The following is a 26,865-nucleotide window of genomic DNA, read 5'->3' on the forward strand; positions in this document are numbered from 1 at the left end:
GACTTGAACAGAACATGGCCTGCCAATATCGGCCGATAATTGGCTTACCCTAACTCTAACAAACATCCCGACTCATGCTTAATCCTATTCGTTTTGGAAGAAACTAGCAGTAACTGGTCAGAGGCAGAAAATGGCATATGGCCTAGCTCATCACCTGGAAAAAAAGGCTTGCTTCACAATACCGAGCAAAAAGTATGCAGAATGGAGCTTCATATTTAAGACTAGCAGACACAGGATGAGAGACGAGAGAAAGGATAGGTGAAGTGAAGATTATTTACTTTAGTTTATGATGAGTATTTGCATTACTGTGGCAGTGAAAGTTTCCCAAAAAATGTATTAATCTGTTGAAACAAAGCCTTCTTTGTTCTGGGGCCTCTTGATTGATTGATTAAGTGTTTCATTTCCCACTCTTACTAAAAAGAATAGAAGATAAGAAAATAAGAAAAGATAACCACCCATGATGCTGAAAGGGATATTTTAGCATGCCACTCAGTGTGGCTCTGTATTTAGATGTGTTCATATGACGTGTGTTTATGTCACAACAGTACAAGTAATAAAAGCTTCATTGTCTCTCCGAACATCTTCAGTAACATACAGTACGTTCAGTACTTCTGTGTTTGTAGCACATAAACATCAACGACCACCTTGATTTTGTGTGTGTGTACGTGTGTGTGCGTGCGTGTAGCCTACAGGGCGGACATCTTTGTCCTCGGTTCAATAGTGCTGTCACCGGCCCATGAATTATGGAAGTGTTTGGAAGTGACAAAGCACATCTTAAAGCCTAGAGACACTTTTATTGAATTGTGAGATGTGATGGATGTGTGCCAGTGTGTTTGTGAATGTGTGTTTGCAATTCACTGTGGTTCTGATGAAAAGACACATCTACCTCCACATCTCCACTTTTCCTCCCTGTCTCTGTTGAGGCAGCACTTCCATCACATCCTCTCTTGTTTCTTCCTTTTTTCTAACATGCAGCTGCCATGACAAAACAAACTGTGGATTGAGGGTTTGAAGGTTTAAGGATTCCTCACTGAGCAGCGAGCAGACCCCATCATCCTGGTGAGACCGAATCCAGTCATTAAAACATTTCTTCAGGGTATTATCAGCTTTTTTTTTTCTCTCTGAAAAAAATGGGTTTACTTGATACAATTTTTTGCAGCTTTGTAGCTGCTCTTATATGATAAACACGTCTGTTTTAGTGCATATCTAGGTTGCTTGCTCAAGTCTATGTGTCTCAAATACTAAATAAACAGGTCATGTCACATAAGGTAGAATAGAATAGAAAAATACTTTATTCATCCCCCAATGGGGGAAATTTAAAAGATAAGCTGTAGATGTCATTTTTGGAGGCTGTTTTTACATTTTCTACAGCAAAACTGTGCCACATTGAGTTACCACGGCAACACAGGTACTTTAAATCTAGAAGAAATTCTCTAAACATTCATTACGCTAAATGGAAACAAAGATCCCATTTGACTGTTATCAAAGACCTGAATGACAATAGCCTGAAAGGGCATGCTTAGCTTGCCGAAACTGTTGAATATGAAATAATTCTATGTTCATCGTTTATAGTGGATTCGTGGATTCATTCGTGGTTTCATTCATGTAAAATCAAGTGACAACACAGCTACATTGAATATAAGGATTGATCAAAAGAATAAATATGGAACTTTTTTTGAAGGTTAACTAAAGAAAAGGTAAAACCTGAACTCCTGATCCCAACAATGAAAGGATCTGGTGGCTCGGTTATGCTTGAAGAAACTTTTCTTTTACAAGGACTATGTTTACTTTTCCTTTAATTTGCTTTACTTTTAGAATTATGGATATACATATATATGTTTAGAAAGTTGATCTTTTTTTTTTATATAGGTTAAACACGACTTGTGAGGTATTAACAAACTCTTCTGATCACAAAGTGATCTCTTCAGGAGAGCTACTGAAAACACTGGGAAGCGAAGCTTTGCTTCGGCAGCGGTCTGAAAGGGGAGGAAAGTAAGCCTTAACGTCCTGCCTCCTGTGAAAATTTTAGACAGAAAACATAAATACACCACAAAAAGAGCCAGCAGCCCTGATAAGCATCACATGCACACAAACAATCATACACACTCGCTCAGACACACAAATATGAGAGCACCCACACACAGTCTCAGGCATAAACTGAGTGTGTTCCCTGAAATGCCCTGAAGTTGTTATCTTAAAGTGGCATCCTGGAGCTCGAGGGTTGGAGGCTGCGTGACTTGTGAACCAGATTTACTGCGTTGAGAGAGTGTGGTACAGAGAACAGTCACACACAGTGGATGACAGTGGTTGTGAACTCATAGGTGAACACAAAAGACTTTCAACAGGGCCATTATGCTGCTACACCACATGCATCACCGCTCACATTTGAATAAAAAAGGTGAATTTAAAAGATGCTCTTGAGATTTCTTATCTTCTTTCTATGTGTAATCATAAAATGAGTCAGATTCAAATGATACACAAATGTGTTATTTTTCCAGGTTTTTACTTTTTTGCATTTATTATTTGTGTATGTAGGTGTTCATTTCTGACAATATGAGACAATATGAGTGGCTCCAGCTCCTTTTTTCCATTTCTTTTTTTAATTCAAGAAAAAAATATGTGTTCTCTATGACTCAGATTCAGACCCCTGCAAGGTCAGAGTTCAGAACAGCGATTAAAAAAAATATATAAAAAAGCTTGGATGTCCTTAGCTCACTTTCCTCTTTATAGCTTTCTAACTTTCCAGTAACATCCATAAAACCCACTCAGGTTGAACCTGGGGCTGACAAAATAATAGCCTCATGAGATGGAGCATTAAATGGAACTGAAAAGTAGAGAGGAGAAATGTATGCATCTTTCTTGGCTGAAGTGAAAAACACTGACTGATATTTTACCCTCATTTCTGCTAAGTCTCAGCAATATGAACGATACAAAGACGCAAGAAATATTTTTGCTTCTCATTATCAATGGATATTCCCAGCTTTAAATGTTTTTAAATTGTTTTCAATTTAATATAACAAGTTACATTTCTTGGAGAGCTATTCTTTCATATGAAAAATTTAAATTCGACTGTGTTTATTTCCAGTGCTTCAGAGAGATCCTGTCATCCAAAAGAAGTTAACAAAAAAAGTGAAAAACTCTAAAAGCTCTTTCTTATTTCAGGCACTATTTACAAGAAAATTAAATCAGTCAATAGTGATATAATATGTAGATTAACTCAGACTTCATCCAGTATTTTCCATATAAACTTTTTCCTAACCCCAATAGTCATATGACCAAAATTAATTAAACATTTGTTTCAGATGAGAATTTTACAGGTTCAACAGTGTCTTGTCAGTGACTTAACTTCAAGTTTTTATCAGACATATGTAGAAAACATTTAGATTTGATGAAGTTTCCAAATGGGAGATACTCGGGACTTTTAGATTTACAGTTTTTGGGCCTCAGACCACTGCTCCCTCCTCCTCTTCTTATATTAACTTTTTATGAATTATGAAACTTAAAAGCTTTGAACATAATTTTCTTTTTCATGTCCATGCACATTGCTAGAAGAAGAAAAAGCAACAGTTGCGTGCCTGACAGGAAATCATTTATGAATGGCCGTGAGACTGTCTTGGTACTACCAAAAAGCCTCAGCTGCAAAAACCAACTGGTGTAAGGTACAAGTAAGCAACAAGTAATACCAGAGACTTCACGGCTCTCAGTCGCTCATTTCCTTTAATTAGGCCGACTCTCTGTGTGTCCATGAGGATTTGACATCAATTCTAATTTGTTGCACTCTGAAGTCTGATTAAGTCACAATTACTGTGGAGAAGAAAAAGAAGAAGAGGGCACAGAGGGCAGTGAGAATGAAGGGGTGTATAGAAAAACTGAACAAAAGTGAACAGTGGTAACAGAGGAGCTTCAGACAATATTGGTTTCAGACAGATGATAATAATCCTTTTCAAGTACAGAAGCCAGCTACTGATATGGTGTAAAACCGTCTTTGCAATGGCTGTTTCTCTGCCAAAATAAATCACAGTTTGGTATTAATGCAACTGAACAGAAATCTTAATAATTAATACTTGTGTGGAATCCAGTTTCCATTGATAACCGATGCAGCTCCATGAATTTTTCAAGCATACTGCGTCACAATGACAGACTGAATTGTGAAAGAAAAGGATGATATCTGCTCTCTGAATGCAAGAGCTGAAATGAGGAAGTGAAATTAAAGATGGACCCAGCTATTATGGAGAAGATTTACTGAGTCACGTCTATCATTAGTAAGAGCACGGCACAAAGACAGCTTTGCATGGCTGCGAGGAACAAGAAAAAGTGCGAGGTTCAGGGCTTAGAAGTGAAAGATCAGAAAAGATAACATGTCAGGAAGTTCATCTTCTCAGCAATGACATTGGCAGCTCTGCATGCTGTCAGATAGAGGTTAACCTTTGTAGTGTACATCTTATCCCTTACATTAGAATAAGACTTAGCCATCCTTGTATGTCTAGATTTGGAACAGAGTAAGGTGCAAAATTATTATTAGCTCTCTGTGTCAGTACTGTATTGTTAGCAGTATCTGAGGTGCGGTGGTCTAGCTCTATCGTTACTTCACAAAAAGTTTCTGTCCGGGGTTTGCATGTTTTTCCTGTGTCTGCGTGTCAAAAGACATGGCTGGTGGGTTTTCATATAACTGGCGGTGTGTAGGTGTGAGTTTGCCCGGCTTGTCCGTCTCTTTGTGTTAACCCTGGATACTCTGCCCCTCACCCAATGTCAGCCGGGACAGGCTGCAACCCTCGGGGGTCCTCTGGGATAAGCTGATATTGCTAATGGAAAGTGACAGAGTTATAAGCATGCAGGAATAGTGATCAAGGTGTAAATTTGACACAAACGTCTATTTTGAACATGCCAACAGCAGTCTTGTTGATTGATTTCAAACTGCTGCTTGCAGTTTTGTGTCTACAACAATAGACTATTCACGTATTCACGTATTTTGTGTTACTTCTTGAATTAAGGGCATGGGGTAAAACTGATATTCCCTACAAATCCTCAAACATCGAGTCTTTTTGAACAGTAGCTAGCTTCTGATCGAGAAAACAATTAGTTTGTTGTGTTTTTCATGTTGTTGTTCTGTCTTTGGAGGATTTCATGAAACCATTGAAAAATTGCAGCCACAAGTTTTACTTAAAACGAATATTCTGCAAAAAAAAGGAAACAAAGAGAAAAAAACTTGTATTAATTTACCTTAGTTTGAACATCATTAGAGTGTCTGATGTCTGACAACACATTTAGGCTTTTTTATGGTGGGAATTTATTCAATTAAGTTCAATAAAACGTTATTGACACCTACAGGAGAGTTATATTTCTGTGATGTAAATTATTGTTAAAAATAGGCCATTGTTATAGATAGCTAAAAAAAAAATAGATAAATAAAAATCAGCTGACAAACGTTTTGAACGTTAAGGTGTGGCAATAAGAGGTGTGCTTGAAATCTTTAGAGATCACCATAAATGGATTAGGGTGCTGTTTCTGTAGCTCGGCAACAACTTGGTTGTACAATGATTTCACGCAGTTGGCAGGTAACACAAGCGAACCCTCTGAGAAGACAATATCGACAGAAACTCAGAGGCCACAGTCCAACATGTGGGGTGCAGAGATGCTCCTTCTCAATGACATATCAAGGATTACAACATCTGTTGTTAACAAGCACTCTGTGTAACCGGTATGAAACCTCTGCATTGTGTTTTTAATGGTTAATAGATGGAGACCACACTGCTGCTCTTTCGAAGGTCTTTTTTATTCTCCAACCTTTCCTCACGAACATCACAAAAGAGAGCGCAATTACAATGACGCAAACAATAGCACAAATAAGTGAAATATGGAGCAACATAGACAAAATAAAATGACAAATATAAGTGACAAAATGGTAGCTTACCTTTCCTCACGAACATCACAAAAGAGAAGAAGAGTTTTGGCGGGACCGTATCTTTTGTCACAAAAGTTGCTCCCCCATAAAAGAACGTACAGAAACAGCAAATGAAAACGAAAGTTCCACCTGACTAATCTTATAAATGTCATAAAAACAATTAAAACAATAATTTTGTGGAATTATACACAAGTCAAATTAACCCTTGTTACATCTGTAATCCCCTGTGCTTTATGGAGATCCCTGTTAAGAATGCCGTTAAACTGATATACCGTATCAGCATATGCAAAATAGCTCATGATAACATATATTAAACTTTAAGATTCTGTTTAATATATCTACTAATTTGATCTTGAACTGGTCAGTCCAAAAAAAAAAAAAAAAAACGATGGGATTTAGTTGGGATAATTTGCAAATGACACTTTAAAGATATTTTTTGTCAAGAACACTGAAACGTTTTTGAGTCACTTTTATTTTGTTTCAGTATGTTGTAATAACTAGAATCACCAACATAAGTGCTTGATAAAGCCACAAGGACTTCTTTTCTTGGTTCTTCAAGATGTTTCGCTTCTTTGATTCTAACCACCTGGTGGGGAGTCCAGGCTTAAAAGTTGTTGCTGGGACATTGTTGATGTAATTCTAGAGTCACTGACGCACCTAGCCATGCTTTTGGTCGTTTTAGACATTGTCACCTGTGAAATGTGATCATTTTCAAAACTTTTCATGGAAACAAAAAAGTAAGAATTGTTTAAAAGTTTTGTATCTTTGGCTTTTGTCGAAAAGTTTTCAAAACAATAAAAGCAAATGTAACACACTGTACACGTATGTCACCATGTAATGTAAATGCACTGAAGCAGCAAACACTAACCGTCTCATCATCAACCATATTCAGATCCAAACCTCAAAGTAGGACTCATTGTCACGTGGGTGTGGGGAGGTAGGACATGGATGCGGACTTAAAAGAAAACTGAATTTTATTCACAAAAATAACAAGGTTCAAACAAAAAGCGCAGCAGAGCTGGATTCAAAAAACTTAACTTTGAAAAGGCACACAAAAGACTTGGCATGGAATAAATACTTAACTTTAAGGAGACGAGGAACATGGGGGAAAAACAGGTAACATCGGTGGCAAGGCTTGGTTAGACAAACAGGGCATGAATAACAAACAAAGAACCGGCGACAAGACAGGGGAAACTGCAAACTAAATAGGGACTGAGTGATAGGTGACTGGGTGCAGCTGGTGGGGAACGAACAGGTGCAGTGAATGAACTAATTAGCTGAGTGAGGTAAGTGAGGGGAAAAACAATGGCAAAAACCTAACACGTGACATGACTAAAAACCAAAATGTAACCTAAAACATGATAACTAAAAACATAAGTCCCATGGCGTGACACTCATTGATTTTCATATCCCCAGAACCTGTAATATATTTTTACTCTGTCCGTTTTCACAGTATATCAGTCCGACAATTTGTGAAGGTGACAGGTTTGAGGATGATTCTGAATGATCACATTCATTTGTAGCTAGCTTATATCAAATACATAGAATATATATAGCAAATATTGAAGGTGAGAATATAAAATGTAAAAATTAACATCTCGAAACTGATGGCAGTAACACCTCCACTAACAGCATTCCAGAGAGGTGGAGTCTTTAATGTTTTGAAGGTGAGGATTGTTGATTCTAAAAGTGTTTGTATTTCTAGTCCTTCCTTGCTGTATACTGTGTGCACTATGTATTTCCATCCATCCATTTTCTATACCCGCTAATCTAGTTTGTCTCACTAGTTGTTCCCTTTATCAACAGTTTGATGACACATAGGCCTACTTTCTTGCTTCTAAAGGGAAGACGAAAACATAAAACACATTTTGATTTTTAGAGCAGTTATAATATGTAAATGTTGAAGAGGACTTTTTTTTTTAACTATAAAAAGGTTAAGGTGGGTAAAGAAAAAAATAACAGGAGAAGAACTTTTTTTTTCTTCAGTAGAACGTCTTCATAGTGACAGCAATATCTATTTCTCTTCATCTCTCATGTCTCTTTGCGACCCAGAACAACATCATAGATTTTCCCAGTGAGGCAGTGTTGGATGTTGGAGAAGCCAGCAGCAGCCAGCAAGGCGGCATACTGAGCATCTGTCCTCTCTCTGCCCTCCGTCTGCACCAGCATGTTAAGAGAGTAGAGCTGAACCGTCAGTGGGCCAGATCCATCATTATTGAGCAGCGCCTCCACCAGCAGCACAGCACCTCCTACAGCAGGAACAGGACAAATCCGATCTATTAGCTTGTTCCTTTCTTTATGATTTGATTTTATTTGATGATTTTTATGATTTTTGGCGCCAACTTTTTTCCTGGCAAAGCTTAGTTATATGAATTAAGTATTGGGTAGCTACACATCAAAGCAATATGGTGTGTCCTGAATGATCATCAATTAAAGTGGATAAGATGATAAATTAAAACTTTTGGACATGTTTTCTGGACGGTTAGTAATGATGGATCTGCTTGAGCAAAGTTAGCAAACAAAGAGCTATGCACCTAATGGATGTGGAATTAGAGTGATAACAGTTAATTGTGAAGTGTAATGCAGTTATTTCAAAATTCATGGTAATAACTTTACTGTTGAGAACTTCCAAAGCCTCTTACTGACAGTTGGCACATTACACAGTTTACCCATGAAATTCACTGAAGATTGTTGTATTACACTACAGTGATGGATGAAAGTGGGTTCATTTTAATCTTACTTGTTCCTCTTGTTCTTTTATATAAAACATAATGTCCAGTGGTCAGCTCTTTTTTGCTTCCCCTTCCCTTCTCTTGTGCTCTATCTGGTCCCTGCCAGTGTCTGCTCATTTTGTGTCTGGGTGTCTGACTTTGATCAAAGCCAGAAGGACAGATTTCTCTGGGATCAGCTGCATTGTGGAATACAATCTGCCATCTCATTTCCAGTAGAAGAAAAAAAAGTAATCATCCATTTCACACTAAAAGAGACACACACGCTCCCACACAGACCTGGTTTGCAGGCTTTATAGATTCTGCAGAGTAGTTCTATGCAACGTTCATCTGTCCAGTCATGGAGGATTCTGGCAAGAATGTAGAGGTCAGCCTCTGGCAGAGGATCTTTGAAGAAATCCCCTTAAAAAAACGCACACACACAGATGCATCAGTTTCTTAGGGCATACAATATTTACATAACTTATGTCTGGTATATTGAATCTTAGCAAGATCTGGGGAGCAATGATGCTAACTTGGTCCATAGATGGAGCATACAGGTTGATGCTGAAGCTGAAGTGATGCGCCTGAAATGTTGTCTGTAACACAGTGATGGAACCAGAAAATAATTTATTGGTGTGATCTTCATTGTTTTCACTGTATGGCCATAACACTGCATGTCACTGTATGACAATGCAGGGTATATAGTACTTTTTTCTTCTTTTTTATCACTCTTATTTAAATGTAGGCGTGACTGCCATGGAGAAGTACACCATGTTTATGCAATCTTCACATCGACTCTTCAACAGTATAAACTATCCCATCCAAAAGGCATTTTTCTTCATCTTTCACATTTAAGACATACTCCTGCAACGCACACTCAATGCAATGGTGTTGGGTTTTATGGGATAAAGTGTCTTTCATCCATTCATTTTCTACACCTATCTAATCCAGTTCTGGTCCCCAGTTGCCATTGGGTGTGAGGCAGGGTACACCCTGGACAGGTCGCCAATCCATCACAGGGCCACACACAGACACAAATAAGACAAATGACCATGCACACTCACACTCACTTCTTGGGTCAATTTAGAATCACCCATCAACCAAACATGCATGTTTTTGGATGGTGGGAGGAAGCAGGAGTATCTGTAAAGAACCCATGTATGCACAGGGAGAACATGCAAACTCCGAATAAAGTATCTTGTTCATGGAAACTTTACAATTATACTGCTGCTATGTTTTTGCTGTTTGAATATATGTTTAAAAAAGCTGGAAAATAAAAGTGACACAATAAAAGTCCCCTGAAATGAATGATAGTTTTTCATATTCCATACTGTGGAAGAAAACTTTTATGTAGTTCACTATTTTGATTTAACATAAATTAATATTCCTGTGATTTATATATTTCAGGATTTGTTATAAGGGACCTACTTATCTATTCCACTGACATATTTATATACTGACACATATTGATTACAATGGCGTTCAAATCAAAGTATAGAAATTCCTTCATGCAACTCCAGTTCTCTGACTTCTGTATTAGTCGTGTGAGGTGTCCATATTTAAGTCTGTGGTGGCCATGCCCCCCTGGTGCCCCATTCGTTCAGCACCTGTTCGAACAGTATGTGCAGGTATTCAGCTGAGGAAGGAGCAGAGATGTAATGGCTTATTGTACCACTGTAATTGAAAGTGTGTGTTAGATATGTGTTGTGTGTGGCATACATAATGTGAGTGTTGCTGAGGACTCGAGTTGGGCTGCCTTAACTGGTTTGCAGGCTTATCATTGCTTTAAGACATTATTAAATATAATTATTAATTCTGTTGACGAGCCTTAAAGTAATAAGACACGATTCAATTAGCCTTACGGTATTTTTCACATGACTTAACCACAATTACTACAAATGGATAATGCCAGTTGTGATCAAATTACTCCAACTGCATGTGACCTACATTGATTACAGCATATTTCCAGCTTCTTTCTAACATTCAGCAGGGATTTAGTTACTGGGGAGAAATGTCTGTAACATTGTACCTTGATTCTAACTACAACCCCAAATCCAAAAAAAAGAAAGTAAGATTTATTCATATTTCATGAAAAATATTAGCTCACCATGAATTTGATGGCAGCAACATGTCTCAAAACAGTTGTGAGGGGGTAACAAAAGGCTAGAAAAGTAAGTGTAACTAAAAAGAGACAGCTTGAGAAACATGCTGCGACTAATTGACTGGCAACATGTCAGTGACATGATTGGGTATGACAAGACCATGTTAATATTTTTAGGTAAAGTAAAGATGGGCAGAGGTTGAGAAATCTGAAAAGAATACTGCATGTACAAATTGTGGAGCGATTTGAATTTGAATATTTCTTCTTTTATGGTACATAATATCATCAAAAGATTTCAAGAATCTGGATACATCTCTGTGCGGAAGAGACGTGGCCTAAAATCAATATCGGATACCAGTGACCATTGGCCCTCAGGCGGCACTGCATTAAAAATAGACATGATTCTGTCATGGAAATCACAGCATGGGCTCAGGAACACTTCCAGAATTCACTTCCTGCAAACACAGGTTAAAGCGCTACCATGCCAAGAGGAAGCCATATGTGAGCATAATCCAGAAATAACACCATCTTCTCTCTTTAAAATGGACTGAGGCAAATTGACAACTGTTCTGTGGTCAGACAAACTGAATTACTTACTTTAGCCCTCCAGATTGAAAAGTGGAGGGACCATCTAACTTGTTATGAGCACTCAGTTCAAATCCAGCCAATCTCTGATGGTATTAGGGTGGATAAATGCTTACATGGGACTGGAACTTTGCACATCTGGAAAGTCTCCATCAATACTGAAAGGTATATACTGTACAGGTTTTTGAGCAACATCCACAATACATCTTTTTCAGGAAATGCATTGCATTATGACAGCATGTCCTCATAATAGAAGATGTCCAGGTGCTGGACTGGCCTGTCTGCAGTCCAGATCTATCACCAAATGAAAACATTTGACACCTCATGAAACACAATATACAACAAAAAACAGCTCAAAAACCTATAAAATCAAAAAAGAATGGGACATCATTCCCATCCCAAAGGTCCAGAAACTGTTCTCTTTGTTTCCCAAATGTTTACAGCCTTTGTTAAAAGAGGACGGTATGTTTCACAGTGGTAAACATGGCCCTGTCCCAGCTTTTTTAAATGCATTGTTGCCATCAAATTCAAGGTGAATTTTCATGAAATTGTTAAATGTGTCCCTTTCACAATGTAATATGTTTTCTATTTTCTATTGTGAATAACGTATTGGTTTATGATATTTGCCAATCAATACATTCTGTTTTTATCCACATTTACACAGTGTCGAACCTTTTTTTAGACTGGGGTTGTAAATCAACAACATTTTAAATCAAATTTGAAAAACACACTTAGAAGACTCAAAGAGCACCGTTGAAACACCTGTTGTGTTCAGCAGCATGGCCATGCAAACAGCAGGAGAGGCAGAAATTGACTTTAGCTGCAGGGTTTCAAGATTATCAGCTGTTGTGAACCTTTTTCCCACATAAACTGCTGTGGTGTAGAAACAACACAACAAATGAAGTGTTAGGTACAAACTGACAGTTTTGTACACAATGATTTCAGTTCAACAGAAGCAATTCAGTGGGAGAATGGAACTCAATGTTTACAGCATCAAAGTGTCCTATGTTACCTTTTGTTTACCGATCAGTCATGTGTTATTTTATTCGTATTAATGGCAGGTTGCCAGGATTTCATGGGGAATAGCAGGTTTCAACTGTATTTTCATGTTAGGCTGGGCAAAGAATGTACAGTATACAACAGAGGTGAGTACACCACTGTGAAACATAATGTCAAATTATCAAAATAATTAAAACTGTAACAGTTACAACCGAGTTGAACAGTCAGGTATCAACCATTTTGATTTGACTATATTAGAAATAAAGGTCATCAGTAGAAACTAAAGTTAGTGCAATTTTATTACATAGATGTTTGTCAGTGATTTCTATGTTCACCTTTATTTATGATGAAAGAACCAGTGAAATTACAGAGGTGCTCCTGGCTCAAATATATAGGGTTCTTCATGAGAACATAAGCTTTAAAAATGGAACACAAATGCACAGACAACAAGCATTACTGTAGTGCCTTTGTTCAGTGTAATAAAATAATATGTTTTATAGTTCATGGAGGTTGGTAGGTATGGTACAGAGGGATCAGGTATAAAAAGGTTTCGCCACAGCACACTTTATGTATTAAGGGGTTTTTTTGTATTAAAAGTGAGCAAAATGGCAGATGTAAACTCTATCCTAATAAGTTAAAGGTCATCCTACACGCCTCACAACAAGAGGGTTCCTGGTTTGAATCCCGGCTGGGGCCTTACTGTGTTGAGTTTACATGTTCTGCCCGGAGTGAGTGTGAGCGTGGATGGTTGTTGTCTGGTGTGTCTCTGTGTGGCCCTGGACTGGCGACCTGTCCAGGGTGTACCCCACCTCTTGCCCAAGGACAGCTCGGGAAGGCTCAAGCCCCCACCCAGCGACCCTGAACTGGATTAAGCAGGTATAGGAACTGGATGGATGGATGTGTGCTTATAGAGAGTGCTACGCTTGCCTTGAACTGGCTTTATTCAGCTATAAATGTCAAGTGATGTCACCCAGTTGTAATGATGTTACCCTCGTGGAAGCTGATCCTCTGGTCAGCCTCGTTGACAAAGTGTTCCCGCGACATACGCGCCACCTTGGGGAGGTCAAAGATCGTCACTGTGCATTCTGGGTAGACTGACGTGCACTGCTTGGCTAATGCTCCACTGCAGCCTGGAGACAGGGAGAGAATAATTTTTGGTCATGGCACAGTGAATACATAACCTTCATTAACAAGGTAGTGCTTCTCTTACACACTTTGCACATGAACATGCACACAAACAACACACAGTCACATGAGTTGAACAGGTGCTTTCAGGTATAAACCCATCATTTTTAAGCATTATTAGTATTCATTTAAATGTGGCAGTGCTGGGAATACGGTTAATATAGCATCAATACTAATAATGAGGAGAAAAATTAACTGAATGTAGAGTAACAAGGAGACAGACACAGACTCAGAGTTATTTTAAAGAATGTAATCTGAGAAAACACAACATTTCTTTTGACTGTTATCTAGTAAAAAAAAAAGAAAAAACTACATCAAAATGCAATTGATTTTTTCTTTGTTTTTAGCTGTGCTAGTTGTGTGGCTTTCAGGATAGCAGGATTGTTTTGGCAGATTTTTTAAAAAACCAAATAACATTTGAGGCAGCTTGAGATGGGCTTTGATTCTGCAGTAAAGAAAGAAACTTAATGCATGCTACAATATTCCATTGTAATGCCATTGTTGCATTTCTTGAGTTGGTTACCAAGAACTATCTCAATGCACAAATTTGTTGGTAAAGTTTCAAAGGGACAAAACATATAACTAGTAATTAGTTGCTACTAGAGTTGCTACTACGTGCTACATGCTGTCAGTTTTTACAAAATAATCAGTTATGTCATTTGTTTTTCAGTGTGAGGAAATTGTGTCACTCATGTGCTGTGAAGACATGTGAAAATGACTACTTTTGTGAGTCTCAATCAGTTGGCCACACTAGCAACTTATTACTTTGTAGCTATTTGATTCTGTTCATCTGCAAACATCTAATAACTTATATTTTCCTATGTTGGGATTTCAGCCATTTATCACTTTTAAGCTAAATGGCATGTTTGTTGCCTTTATAAAAACACTGTAGTGTCGAGTCATAGACTTATTTTCGAGGCAAAGCGTGCTGTGTGAGGTGACTGAACTAACTCAATGGTGGGTTCAAAACTTTGATTCTATTTACTGATTTTATGACTTTCGGATGATAACGAAATGAACATTGATGGATGCTCCTTTAAAATAATCCCGTCTGCAGGGACTGCTAATATTGTGGATGCATTTACACCACGTCTACCTACAGCAGGCTATGTGAAAGAGGCTATAGACTCAACAAGATTTCAGAAAGTCACAAGGCCTTGAAGATGTGAAGTGAGGCCTCCATGCATCCATCCATGACTTTTGTCAGCACCTTGAACTCTTTCCATTGTTCTGAAAACCCTTCCTGAATAACTTTTGCTGTTTGACAGGGTGCCAATAGAGAATACCATTGCTGTCTGGGGTGCCATCAGTAATGCTATAGTATGTGTCAAGTGTCAAAGTCACATCAATGTAAATATAAGGACTCATGGATTTCTAACATAATTTCGAAACAGAGCATTGTGTTGCCTTTGTTGTCTTTCCTTCTGCCCGCAGTTCCCCCTTTTTGCAACCTATAAGAAAAAAAAGTCTCCTTCATCCATGACTTTATGCTTAGGTTCTTATGGTATGCTCATGCGCCCACCTTAGGTGGTTTTGGAGATGAACAACGGTGTGCATGGGCACCTTGGCTAGTATGCAACTCCTCTCAGAGTAAGCTATAAGGAAACTTTGTATTGTAATTTTACTATTGTATTGTAATCAGCATCAAAGTTAACAAACCACTGTTTGTCCAACAGCAGCTTCTCTGCAAGACTGGACCACATGAGTCAACCTTCATTCTCAAGGTGCATCGATAAGCTTTTGTTCAACCACTTTATGTCACAGTATGTGGTTGTGAAGTGGAGGACCCAAATGTAGCCAGAGCAGAAGAAACTTAACCAACTTATTTTAAACATAAAGCACAGCCAAGCCAGAAACACAAAAACTAGACAAAACCAAGGAAGCTACAAAAACCTGACTGTAACTGAGAACATGGTGAGTGAAAGTGCTGAGACAAACCATGGATAATAACGACAAGGATCTGACAAGAACTATGAGAAACCTGGGATCTAAAATACAGAGGGGTGTGATAGGTGAATGAGAACAGCTGAGGAGATTGAACACAGGTGAGACAGTGGAGTCAATGAACAGGTAGATGGGAACTAAGGAAAACTAAAAGAGCAAAAGTAGAGCAAGAGACAGACAAGACTAATTCAAGGGAAAAACTAACAGAGACTAAACATGAGTGTAACTACAAACAACTCAAGACTACACTAATACAAACTAAAGAAACCGGAAAAAAACAATGACTCAAGAACAGCAAAAATCCTAATAAAAACAAAGACTAAATAGCTAACAAGAAAACTAGATTAAGACAAAAGAACAAAAAACACCAAGCAATGAAAAAAACAAACCAAAATCCAAAAATCTACAAGCCATGACACTTTAGTAGGTACTAAGCACCATAAACCAGGAATATCCTGCCAGACCTAGTGTAAATAGATGTTCTGACCCTGTCATCGAGCCATCTTGTCAAAGGCCCATGTCAAAGTTTTTTTTTCTTTCAACACCTCATCTCCAACAACTGGTATTTCACCTACTGCCTAACATATCCAACCCATTGAGGTCCCATTGCAAGATATCAATCAAGATGTCAATCACTTTATTATTCATCTGATTATGTGATTCCAAACTTATATCCATAGACTGTGGACTGTTATCATTCTTGTATTTCCTTTCAAGCAAAGAGATAACTCAAATTATAGAGCAGAAGTTATATATCTGTGTGGAAAACAAGGCACTGAAAGGAGCATACCCACACACTCATGCACATGAGGGCGGAAACATGGATTTAATGTGGAAATATGAATCTTGATCCTTTGCAACATTATTATCATCTTTCATGCTTCATAAAGCCAACTGAATCTTATACAGAAAGGATGAGAGAAAAAGTGACAGATAGTGATAAAGACTAAAAGAGATAGATTGGGCAAAAGAGAGAGCTATATGGGGAATGCGGGAGGGGAATGGAGTGAGGCTGAATACAGCATCAAAGGATCTCACTGACAAACCTACAAAGCCAGGCAGACTTGGGCCAGTGTTTGTGTGTCGATATGTGTGCAGAGAGGGCAAGCTTTCCTCCAAGCTATACCCCCGATACGACCTGCTGCTACCATAGCAGTCTGTATTCTTACAAAGCTCTCTCTTTCCAACACACACACACACACAACCACAAAGTCTATATGGCTTTCGCATCAAACAGGGGTCAGCAGAGGAGAAAAATCAAAGGGCAACAAGGAGGAGCAAAACCAAACACACAACACACTGTTCAAGACCCCAATGCAACCTGGCTGCCACAGTTTGTCCATGAAATCCGCTGATGAGAGGTTTGTGATTATTAAAGAACAAAAACTGGTATAACATTGTTATATTTTGTTCTTTTTTCTCCCCTCTATGCTCTTTCTTGCTCTCTTTTGTTTGTATGGTAAACCCTGTCTATGTATTCAACTTTCTGCTTTCAGATAGATGTCTGGGTAATCTCCCCAAGGAGTTTGAAGCAATTTTTTGGGACATTTATGTCCTGACATGCAGCTTTAGGGATCCACAGTATCACAGAGTACTGAGTACCCTCAGCGAGTGAAAACATTTGAATAATGTCTCAGTTGGTCTGAAGGAGATTTCAGAATGAAGAGAAAAAAGTGCCTTTATGTTCAACCAATTCAGCTTAGAAAACACCATTTTTATTTGAGTCCCTGTGTTTTTTGAACTGGTGGAAAGGAGTTTAAGTGTTCATGTATATACGCAAGTGAATACAAGTCAGGGTATGTTGATCCTTTGCTGTATCTATTTTAATAAATTTTCTCTTTTTAGAGTACTACTTCTTAGGTGAAATAATTCTCCAGACAGATATCTCATGTCCATTCGAGATCTAATCAGCGAGTTGGCTTGACAGTTGGACAGAGACTGATCTGAGCAGCAGGTGTGAACAGACACAACAGATGCTGTGTGAGAGACGGGGTCTACATGGGACGCAACATCATGGCCTTCGGGCTCCTGCTGTTCACATGCTCACACTTTTTTGATGATAGAGCTTCATGCATAAGCATGACCATACAGCCCCATGCAGAGAAAGTCACAGAGGAGTGGGAAAAGGCAAGATGAGATCAAATTTACTTTTAGTGGCTCCACAGCTCCCCTGTGTGGTCAGCTGAGGTGGCACACACTGCAAGCCGTCCACCTGTGGGTTTTTTTGGCAGTAGTGTGGATATTTAATAAATGTTGAGGTATTTTATATTAGCAAGGTAGTCGTGCGTGGCTTCTTACGCATGTTCATGCTGAACTAAAACAATTTAATCTGGATCAGTGTAGGTTTAATGTCCGTATCACAACATCTAATTGGATTGTCACAGAATCTGTAGAGTATGAATATTGGGGTCTCATGGGAAATTTTGCGGTCAGAACCACAGACTAAACATTCATTCTCAGAGAAAGAGCCAGAGATTCAAGTGAGACTTTCTACTTGTCATTGGGTGCTGCAGTGTAATCTTGTCGGTACATGAGCAGAACCAATTTTCACCTCTTAATTGAACTTGAAATGCAGAATGAGTTCAAGTGAAAACACACTGCTCAAAACCTATTCTAGTTTCCTTTCCATCCTTCCTATTTTATTCTGCTCCATTGCCGCTTGTACCTCTGTGGTACAGGCCAAGTTTTGGCCTCCCATACCTAATTTTGAGTCTGTTAAGTCTTTTCTTCCCCATCACATTTTGTTTTATCTTTGCACCATTTGCTCTCTGTGTAAAGCCCTTTGTAAGGGATCTGCTCCTCAAAGAAGATTATCAAATAAATTGAATTTGACAAAGCCACGCATAGATCAGTTAACAAAGGTTCCTTTATACATTCAAGTATGAAAAGAAGACTGAAACATCTTGTTTCATTCAAACATTTTACACTGATTAGTTTAGCTTTGTTAACGTTAAGTTGAACGATAAATGTTTGCCCTTCTAATTTTAAACCAAATTCCTATTTCTTGTCTGCCTCAGATCCAGAATAAATTGGATAATATTGTCAAATTCACCAAAAATGAATTTAATACAAACCAGCCACAAGCTGAAGTCACATGTTTTAGCCATAATCTGGAGAGGAGATGAGTGGAAAGCGACTGACAGACTTTGCCTAAGACTCTGCCTTTGTAGAAAAATCCTCTGCTCTGACTTTCTGCTATCTCTGGATTTTTCTTGTTGAAGAGAAAACAGCTCTAGTGAAATTCATAACAGTTTTCTGATTCAGATTTTAAACAAATGCAAAATCATAGATACATGCTACACTTTAATGTACAGTTTAAATCGGTTTAAACCATGAAAAAAATCAAACAAAATTATCAAAACCTGTGTCTTGTGTCGCAGAAACTTATTCTGAATTCAATATGCTAACCAAAGAATGGCAGCCTTTATCCTTCTGTCATACCATTTTGTATCTCACGATGGTCATTATGGCACCTTCTTGCTACTTTCATCAATAAACGCATTGAGACAATGGGCTAAATATTCAAATATATATATATACAAAACAGTTCATCATCTCTCGAGCTTCCTCACGCACTGCTTTTGCCCTTCCTCTTAAATCTTTTACACAAATCTGTACATAACTGGTTGAGTAACTGTTGCTCACAAATAGACAAACAAGCATCAACTATCCATCAAACCTCCAAAGTGAGAGTAAGTTTGTGCACATTGTGAAGAAAGTTGCTTCAGTATTTTAGAATTATTCAGCAGACGCAACAATGAGGACTGAACTATGTAATTTCCTACACACTGCACCTTTAACCATCGTTAGCAGTAATTCATGTAAAGTCTTGAGTCTGAATCACCAACTGAGGAGTGACAGGTAAGTAACTGTCTGTTTCAGATAAATGCTATTTGAGAAGATTTTCAGAATGTATCCTTCAACGTCTTACACGTAAAAGCAAGTAACAAACAGAGAGACATACATTTTCATAAAATGTTTGTGTTCTGTATACAAGGTTTAAGCTATTCACCAACACTATCTGTCAGTGGTTTTGTCAGGCTGGAAGTGCCTCTGACACAATATTCAGACCCTGTGGGATGTAACTGAATCTCTTTGGAACTTGTCACTGAAACATAATGATAATAAAAGACCTTGAAACTGTGGGTCTTTGAGATCTCTAGGTAGAGGTTCATGTAAGTTGTGTATTTTGAGAAGGATAACTAATTTACTTTAAGATTATTAACTAAAAAATAATCTACTCAGGTGGGGTAGGTCTTATAAAGGTGAGAGATAACTGTGTGTGTGTGTGTGTGTGTGTGTTGTGCTTTTTTTTTTTTTGCACACATATAGCATGAATATATTAGGCTTTGCCAGCTGTTGCTCCTTTAACACATACCAAATGGTAATTATTATGAACCCACTACTTTATGGAAAGTTCCTATGAGGTCTTGATAAACAAACCCAAAACTTACCTCCAAGATCACAGATGACTTTAAAAGGTGAAAGATCAAAGGCCGTGATCACGTCTTTGCCGCAGATGTTCCAAATAGAGTTCATCAACTGCATGAATTTTACCATTTCTTCATCAGACCTACAGAGAGAAACACATAGAGAGGGGGGAAAGTTATTTTTGTTTCTGCCTCTTTAAGTCATGTCCTACCACACTGAGGCAAAATCCTTTTTTTTGTATCTTTTTCTGTTTGCTGTCACCAAAGGGGCAACGTGCTGAAAGATACTCACACATCCACACACTCCTCAAATACAAAGTTTCACCCTGTGGCGACACCATGGTTTATGTGTGTGTGACAGACGGGGTGTGGCAGAACAGAAGAGCCTGTGGTGACTGCTTGCTGCTCTGAGGAATCTCCCTTTCATCAAGCAGCACCACCATGAGGGCTGCACACATATAAACATGCACGTCCTCCCTTCTTTTTCTATTTGTCCAAACTTCACTTGGAACAAAGTGCTCCATCATCTGATACTCAAAGTAAACTTCACATGACATAGAAGTATCCAGAGGAACTTTGAAAGTGACTCATTGTTGGCATCAGACTCTGACTGTATTGGATGTGAAAAGAAAAAATGTCTGTGAGGCCAAACAGCCGACTGTCAGCTTTCATATGAAAGCCCTTTGGGTGTAACATATTGAATGCTCTTAAAACAACAATGTCCATCCATCCATTTATATACCCACTTAATTCAATTCAGGGTCACAGGCCATTTTTAACAGCCTAGAATCTTTATTTCATCCATAACAAAACCCCATAATCTTGACTTTGATCTATGACAGCATACTAGCATCTTTACATCGACAGGTGGACAGAAAGCAACATTCCCTCACTTAATGTCTCTTGAGAAACCAAGTACCTCTAGATATCAACTTTGCACTGATTCAATCATGAACAGCTTTTTAAAGACACAACCGTAAAGTTACAAAGTGCTAAATGCAAAAGCTGCATTTAGTTATGTTACGTTGAAAAGAAAAAAGAAAAATAATGATAACAATAATGATATTCTTAAAAAAATTGACAATCCTTCAAAAAAATCCTTTAGTTGCTCTCATGACCACAAGGTCATGTATTCCCAAGGTCACTTGGTCAAATATTCTTTGGACAAAATTATCGGCATATCTGCCTGCATGACCAAACGCCACAAGTTGTGAGGAGAAGGACAGTCTCACTTATAATTGCCTAATGTTTTGCTATCAGGAATAAAATAGAGACAATCTAGTTGTAATTATAAAAAAGAGCATTCAACCTCCACTTCGTACATTAGAATAGAGAAGGTCCAGATATCCAGCTGAAGATATACAGCATGATGTAAGCAATATGATGAAAGGCCGCTTTAAATGTGACTTATATCATCTATTTTTCTAAACTGAATACACTATGGGTAAGAATGAGAATTTGTGTCTTACGGTCTTTCAGTTAAGGGCCGTGTCAAACACCCTTGATCTATTACTGTGTAGGTTATTTTCTGTTATCAACCTGTGTGTGTTGTAAAATCTATTCTCAAATGATTCTCCTACTGTTGTGACAGGCGCTCCATGTGTGTGGAGTTCTTTAGATTCTTATACGGGGGTGTTGTTACCAGTCAGTCCAAATTCCAGACACCTTTGTAAATTTTCTATATTGTATATTAGACGTAAAAGCATCCCATGAAATGTGTTAGCAAATCTGACTTGAAGTCTAAAACCAACATCCCACCCTCCCTTTTTTTTTTTTTTTGCTTGCCGGCTCGCTTTTTTATGTTTCAGATGTTTGATGCTTTGAATGAATTGTAGATACAACTTCAGCTCCTTTGTGGACTATTGTGTAATTATTGGCAGGACTGTATATTAGCAGAGCCACTTTTTGGTTTAAAACAAAAAGAAAATATTAAAACAAAAAAAAAATATTAAAACAAAAAAAATTCTAAAATCACGTCACTGATGTAGGACGGCGCCATAATATTTTTTTTGCATCCTTGATGAGACTACAAGTTTTTATATTTTAGATGGTCATGAAAGGTGCTGTTTGTTCAACTTTTGCTTGCACATGCCTTCTAGATAATTATAAATCAGCTAAAAAAAAATCATAAAAAAAGAATAGAGAAGCACATAGTAAACAAATTAACAGAACTGTAAAAAAGCTTTTTTTTATATATATATATAGCTTTCTGCAACCAGGAAATACTATTATCATATTTAAACTTACACTAAATCTTAGGTACCCTAAAAAAAAAGGCTCAAAAACTATACATGCAAAATGTTCTCTATGTTATGGTATTATTAAACTTAGGAGCATCCATTTAAGTAGTATAGAACCTATATTTTTGACAGTGTGCAAACTTCTGTATTTCCATTTCTAGTTTTAATAGTCTGGATACACTCAATTAATTTCATGCAGCTTCACAATGTGATACATTTCTGCTTTCCTGGGTTTAGGAATTCAAGCTAAGGATAGGATTTGGCTGTAAATTATTCAGGTGCAGTACATGACAGCTTAAATGGCAATGAGTTGGGGTCTGAGTCATCGAGCGAGCTTTGAATCATCCTGCTCCTACTGCAGCACTCCAAGAATGCTCCAAGAATGATTTCAGTGTTCGTTTCCCTTGTTAATTTACCCACAGTATTCACAGGGGAAATCAGCAGGCACCAACAACTGCTTCTCCACGTTACATCAGCTGTGCAAAGTTGCTGAAATTGTTCTTGTAGGGTATTTCCATTTTCAATACATCAAAGCTGAATTGCAAAACTCATATTCGCAAGTGTTTTACAATTTGTGTGCTCGGTTCATAGTTTGAATAACATACAAACAACTTATACAACGAGGCAGTTTCTATTAAATCATCAGCTGTGTTTTGGAAAGGAAGAAGAAAATAACATAAAAATTAAATTAGATTGCAAGTAAAGAGGTATGGGTTGGTCCAAACAACCAGCAAAAACAACAACAAAATAAACCCAGCACAGAATGATTTGTATTGAATTTGACTTTTTTTTTTAAATTCATGCTGCAGTTCTGTGTGAAACAGACGAATTCATAACTGTTTATTCTGGTAAATTCGTTTTAGTTGATTTGCACAGATGTAAAATAATACAAAAATTTCCATGTTAGTATTTTCTCCTGATCTTCGTCTATCAAAAATTGCATTGAGTTTGCAAATACTGCCAAAGATGTGGACGAGAAGGGAGGATGTTTTAGCAGGTTATTCCTCCGTGTTTCACTTCGGATGAATTCTGGTCCTTTGGGCTCTGGTAGTGTTCGAATGTACAGGGCTTCGGGCAAGCAGATCAACATCTTTTAGCAAACGAAGTGTGAATTTTTGAGTGTGTGATGACCCCTGAAAACTGCTGACCAGTAGATCAGTGAAGCGTTAAAACTGCGGGCGGTGGATACTATAAACACACCAGACCTCAAGGACAATGGCAGAGGCATTCTCTCTTTGCTGTTCTCTCTCTTCCTGCCCCGAGCTTCCTCACATCACTGCCCATACCCTCACTCTCTGTCTCTCTGTGCCACATTTCCTACGTTCTAATGAATCCCACTGGTACTTCTTTTTTTAAGTGGGAAAGAGGGAAACAGTGACATACAGGCTTAAGATGGGGAAACAGGGATGGAATGTAAATGAGCAAAAACTTGTACGTTTAGGTGCGTACAACACTAACTCAAATTCTCACCTGTAGAGAGCTTGAAACAGATCTTTCGAATTGACTCCAAAAGCCTTTTCATATTGGTTTCTTCCTTCTCTGGAAAAAAAATGCAAAGACAGACACTTTATAGATTGCGGAATCAGGTAAATAGTGTGTGTTATTATTGCACACTCCTGCAAGAATACAAGATTCAGATAAAGGCGTCACTATTCTTTCGATATCATCTTTACTGGTCAGTCTACTTTAGTGTTTCTCACATATGGACCACGGCTCAGCCATGATAGATTTAATCATGCTCTCTGAGAGCTGCGGGGTATCTTCCCTCAGACTTAACAACGATCAGGCATAAAAGGGAGACCAAAATCCTCATTTATACGAGTGTAAACTGAACTGGCAGTTCTCACAGACCATCACTGCCCACCCGTGGTTGACTTTATTCTCTCCCACAGAGACCACAAGTGGATGTCATTGCCACAACTTTATGACTCTATACTTGAACAAAAGGGAGACACTTCAGGATTAGTGGACAACCTCAGATGCAGAAGTCTGACATTGAGTTGATAGTAAATTCCCAGAAACACAAATGCAAACAGCTTTCCAGTTTTTACATAAAAGACACACGATCATTGTTTATTAAGATATATTCCATTACATCAACTTTACACCTTAAAGAGAGACATGATCCCCACCAGCAGTAACCACTTCCATACCAAAGACAACATTCCTACTGTAAAAAAAACTAAATTTGTTAAAACCTCCTTGTTATTGAGAGTTCAATCCAGGTCACCTCTCATCTAGTTCTCCAAATTCTGTTGCTATAGTTTATTTGTTTTATAACCCACTGACCTTGCACATCAGTCCATGATCCCAGCTCTCCTTTGACTGCATTAACACTTTCTCCTAACACATCACATCCTGTCATTCAGTCAGGGAACTTTGGGTGTCAGATTTTTTGCGCAAGGTATAACGCACTCTATTGCAGAGCTTAACTCTTGAGCAATGATCCTATACGTTGGGGAAAAAAGACACTAAAGGGACCCAATTACTTTTACTTTCAACCAGTCTCCCCTTCGTTTCTGCTGTATCTCTGTCAGGGTTCATCAATCTTTAAATCTAATGTAAAGGTTTGAGTGCTTCATGGGGATGACATCACCCACCACTTTGACATAGCATAGTCTATATTATAAACAACTGAATGAAAAAAGGGATGAGAAGATGTTTTTAAGTAGCAATAATAACAATAAAAAAAAGCTAGAGTAGCAACTCAATTTGAATTGTTACTTATTGCATGAATGGAAGTGCCTGTGCTTATTAGACTCACCTGACAGCATCAGTGAGGTAGTGCCAGCAGAGGTAGATGGTTCTGGAGCTGTATTGGATGGACTGATAGAGGGACAAAGGGCTGGACCGAGTGAGGAAGACACTGGCCTGATCTGTGTTACTGTAGAACACTAAAAGAGGTGAAGGAAGATGGTCAGATGAGTGAGAAGTGCAGCTGGGAATGCACAGTTTTGGCCTGTGTGTGGGAGACACTTAGACATGACAGATGTGAAGCAGAGCTCTACATGAAAGTGGGGCAGCTGACAATAAGAAACATCAAAATGGGAAGCGGAACAAAAGCCAAATGCAATGCAATCAAAAACATCAAAGATGATCAAGAGGATTTTTTTTTCTAACACAAGAGTCTCATTTGTAATTTCTGTCAACATGGATTCCAGTTGTCACTTTTCATGCACACGTGCTTTTTAATCCTAAATTACAATGAAGAAACAACACCGAAATTAGAATAATTTGTATTTTAGTACTTTAACATAACTCTCTTTAAGAATAAGATAACCGTTGTCTTATTTTTGTGTGTTTTGACCTTGGTCATTGTCTCGGTGCGTGTTGAGCAGCTGCAGGCCGGTGCAGGCGGCCAGCAACCTCTGGGTGCCATCCAGACTGGCCCCCACCGCCCGGCTGATCTCTTCTGCAGACAGAGGGCGCTCTGCACTTGACAACACATCAAACACACCCAATTCACAGGAGGTGAACACCGTCTGGGATGAAGTGTTGACAGAGTGGAGATAAATAGCGTGGAACAGAAGAGAGTGGAATACAGTGCATCTGTAAAAACATTCTGGTTTATGTTCACATTAGATGAGCCCATATTATGGTCGATATACTTGACAATGTAGTGATTAAAAAGAATATAATGGGATTTTTGTGAGGATTGGTTGAGGAGTCATGTGACATAGTCTGTCGGAAAAACCCTAAGCATGCTGGTTTAAAGTAAAATGCCAAAATAGAGCTCAACAGATAGAATGTGTAGCAGTTTTTAACATTCACATGACCGCTCCTGAAGTGTGCGAAGCACATTTTATTAATCAAAAAGCTCTGTGTGGCCATCATATTTTGATCCTCTGCCTTTTGGTATCTTCTGACACAATTTAGATGTCTTTCAAATCCACACATATGTCAGATTATAATGTCATAAGTAAAAGTACCAAATATCAAACATAATATTGGTGCCTAATACACAAAGTATTCTATAATGAATTAAATTCTTAATTTGATAGATTCCTTGATTTTTATTAAATCAGTGTAGCTTCATTCTTTCATCACCACAACAAAATCAAGTCAACATTTGAATTTACCTGTTAACTGAACAGGGACAATTCTAGTGGGTCAACAATTTACAGCTTGGATATGTTACCTTTGAAATAAGGAAGCCTTCCATGTATTCCAGTATCTTTCTGGGGTACAGGTCTCCAGCAGGTGCCCCCTCAGTGGAACTTGCCTCTTGAAATTCAGCCATAGTTCAGAAAATACTCTCCCAGGAAGACTAAATGTTTAATTTCTCCAGCTCCTATTCCTGCAAACTGAAGTTCCCTGTAAACCTGCTTGGTTCCAGAGACACTTCAGCAGATGTTTGTGTGCAGCATCGACAGCAGAATCAGACTAAACCAAAGTGCCCACCCAGCAACAGCGAGAGTAGCAGTGGGCTAAGCTGATTAGGGCCAGATAACCCAGATTACAGCATGGGCTCAGTCTGGCAGACAAAGAAATAACTCTGTGGAAACAATGTTGCCTTGTTCAGTATTACTCAACCACTGCATTCACATAACAGACCTGCTTCCACCCTAAGTTTTCATGACTCTAAAACATTATCAATAAGAGTGGGATGACCAAAACTTTTCAGAATTAGGAGCTCCTCTCCTTTCATTCAATTTCATACTCATGGTAATACCTGAGCTAATGATGCAGCCTGTTGCACCACATGCCTTCTAATCAGTCTATTAATTAGAAGGGAACCAAGTTAGACAATCACAAATTAGTCATTTTG

The 26,865-nt window shown here is 38.3% G+C and overlaps 1 protein-coding gene across 1 annotated transcript; it reads right to left on the reverse strand.

Moving 5' to 3' along the window:
* Positions 1–7,933: 7,933 nt before the first annotated feature.
* asmt (acetylserotonin O-methyltransferase) lies at positions 7,934–26,337 on the reverse strand. The gene is made up of 8 exons (XM_075478743.1): positions 26,236–26,337; positions 25,405–25,579; positions 24,862–24,991; positions 23,568–23,636; positions 19,882–20,000; positions 13,288–13,428; positions 8,911–9,033; positions 7,934–8,151 (listed from the first exon to the last, which is right to left on the reverse strand). Exons 1-8 carry the CDS (start codon positions 26,335–26,337, stop codon positions 7,934–7,936), a joined length of 1,077 nt encoding a protein of 358 aa, XP_075334858.1.
* Positions 26,338–26,865: the final 528 nt, after the last annotated feature.

This window comes from Odontesthes bonariensis, chromosome 12 (genome assembly GCF_027942865.1).
Source record: "Odontesthes bonariensis isolate fOdoBon6 chromosome 12, fOdoBon6.hap1, whole genome shotgun sequence".
Lineage (NCBI taxonomy): Eukaryota > Metazoa > Chordata > Actinopteri > Atheriniformes > Atherinopsidae > Odontesthes > Odontesthes bonariensis.

Coding starts and splice junctions, on each gene's coding strand:
- asmt (XM_075478743.1), bottom strand. CDS start 26,337: ATGGCTGAATTTCAAGAGGCAAGTTCCACTGAGGGGGCACCTGCTGGA. Junction 25,580..26,235: donor AAGGCTTCCTTATTTCAAAG/GTAACATATCCA, acceptor ACTTCATCCCAG/ACGGTGTTCACCTCCTGTGA. Junction 8,152..8,910: donor CTATAAAGCCTGCAAACCAG/GTCTGTGTGGGA, acceptor TTCCTGCTGTAG/GAGGTGCTGTGCTGCTGGTG.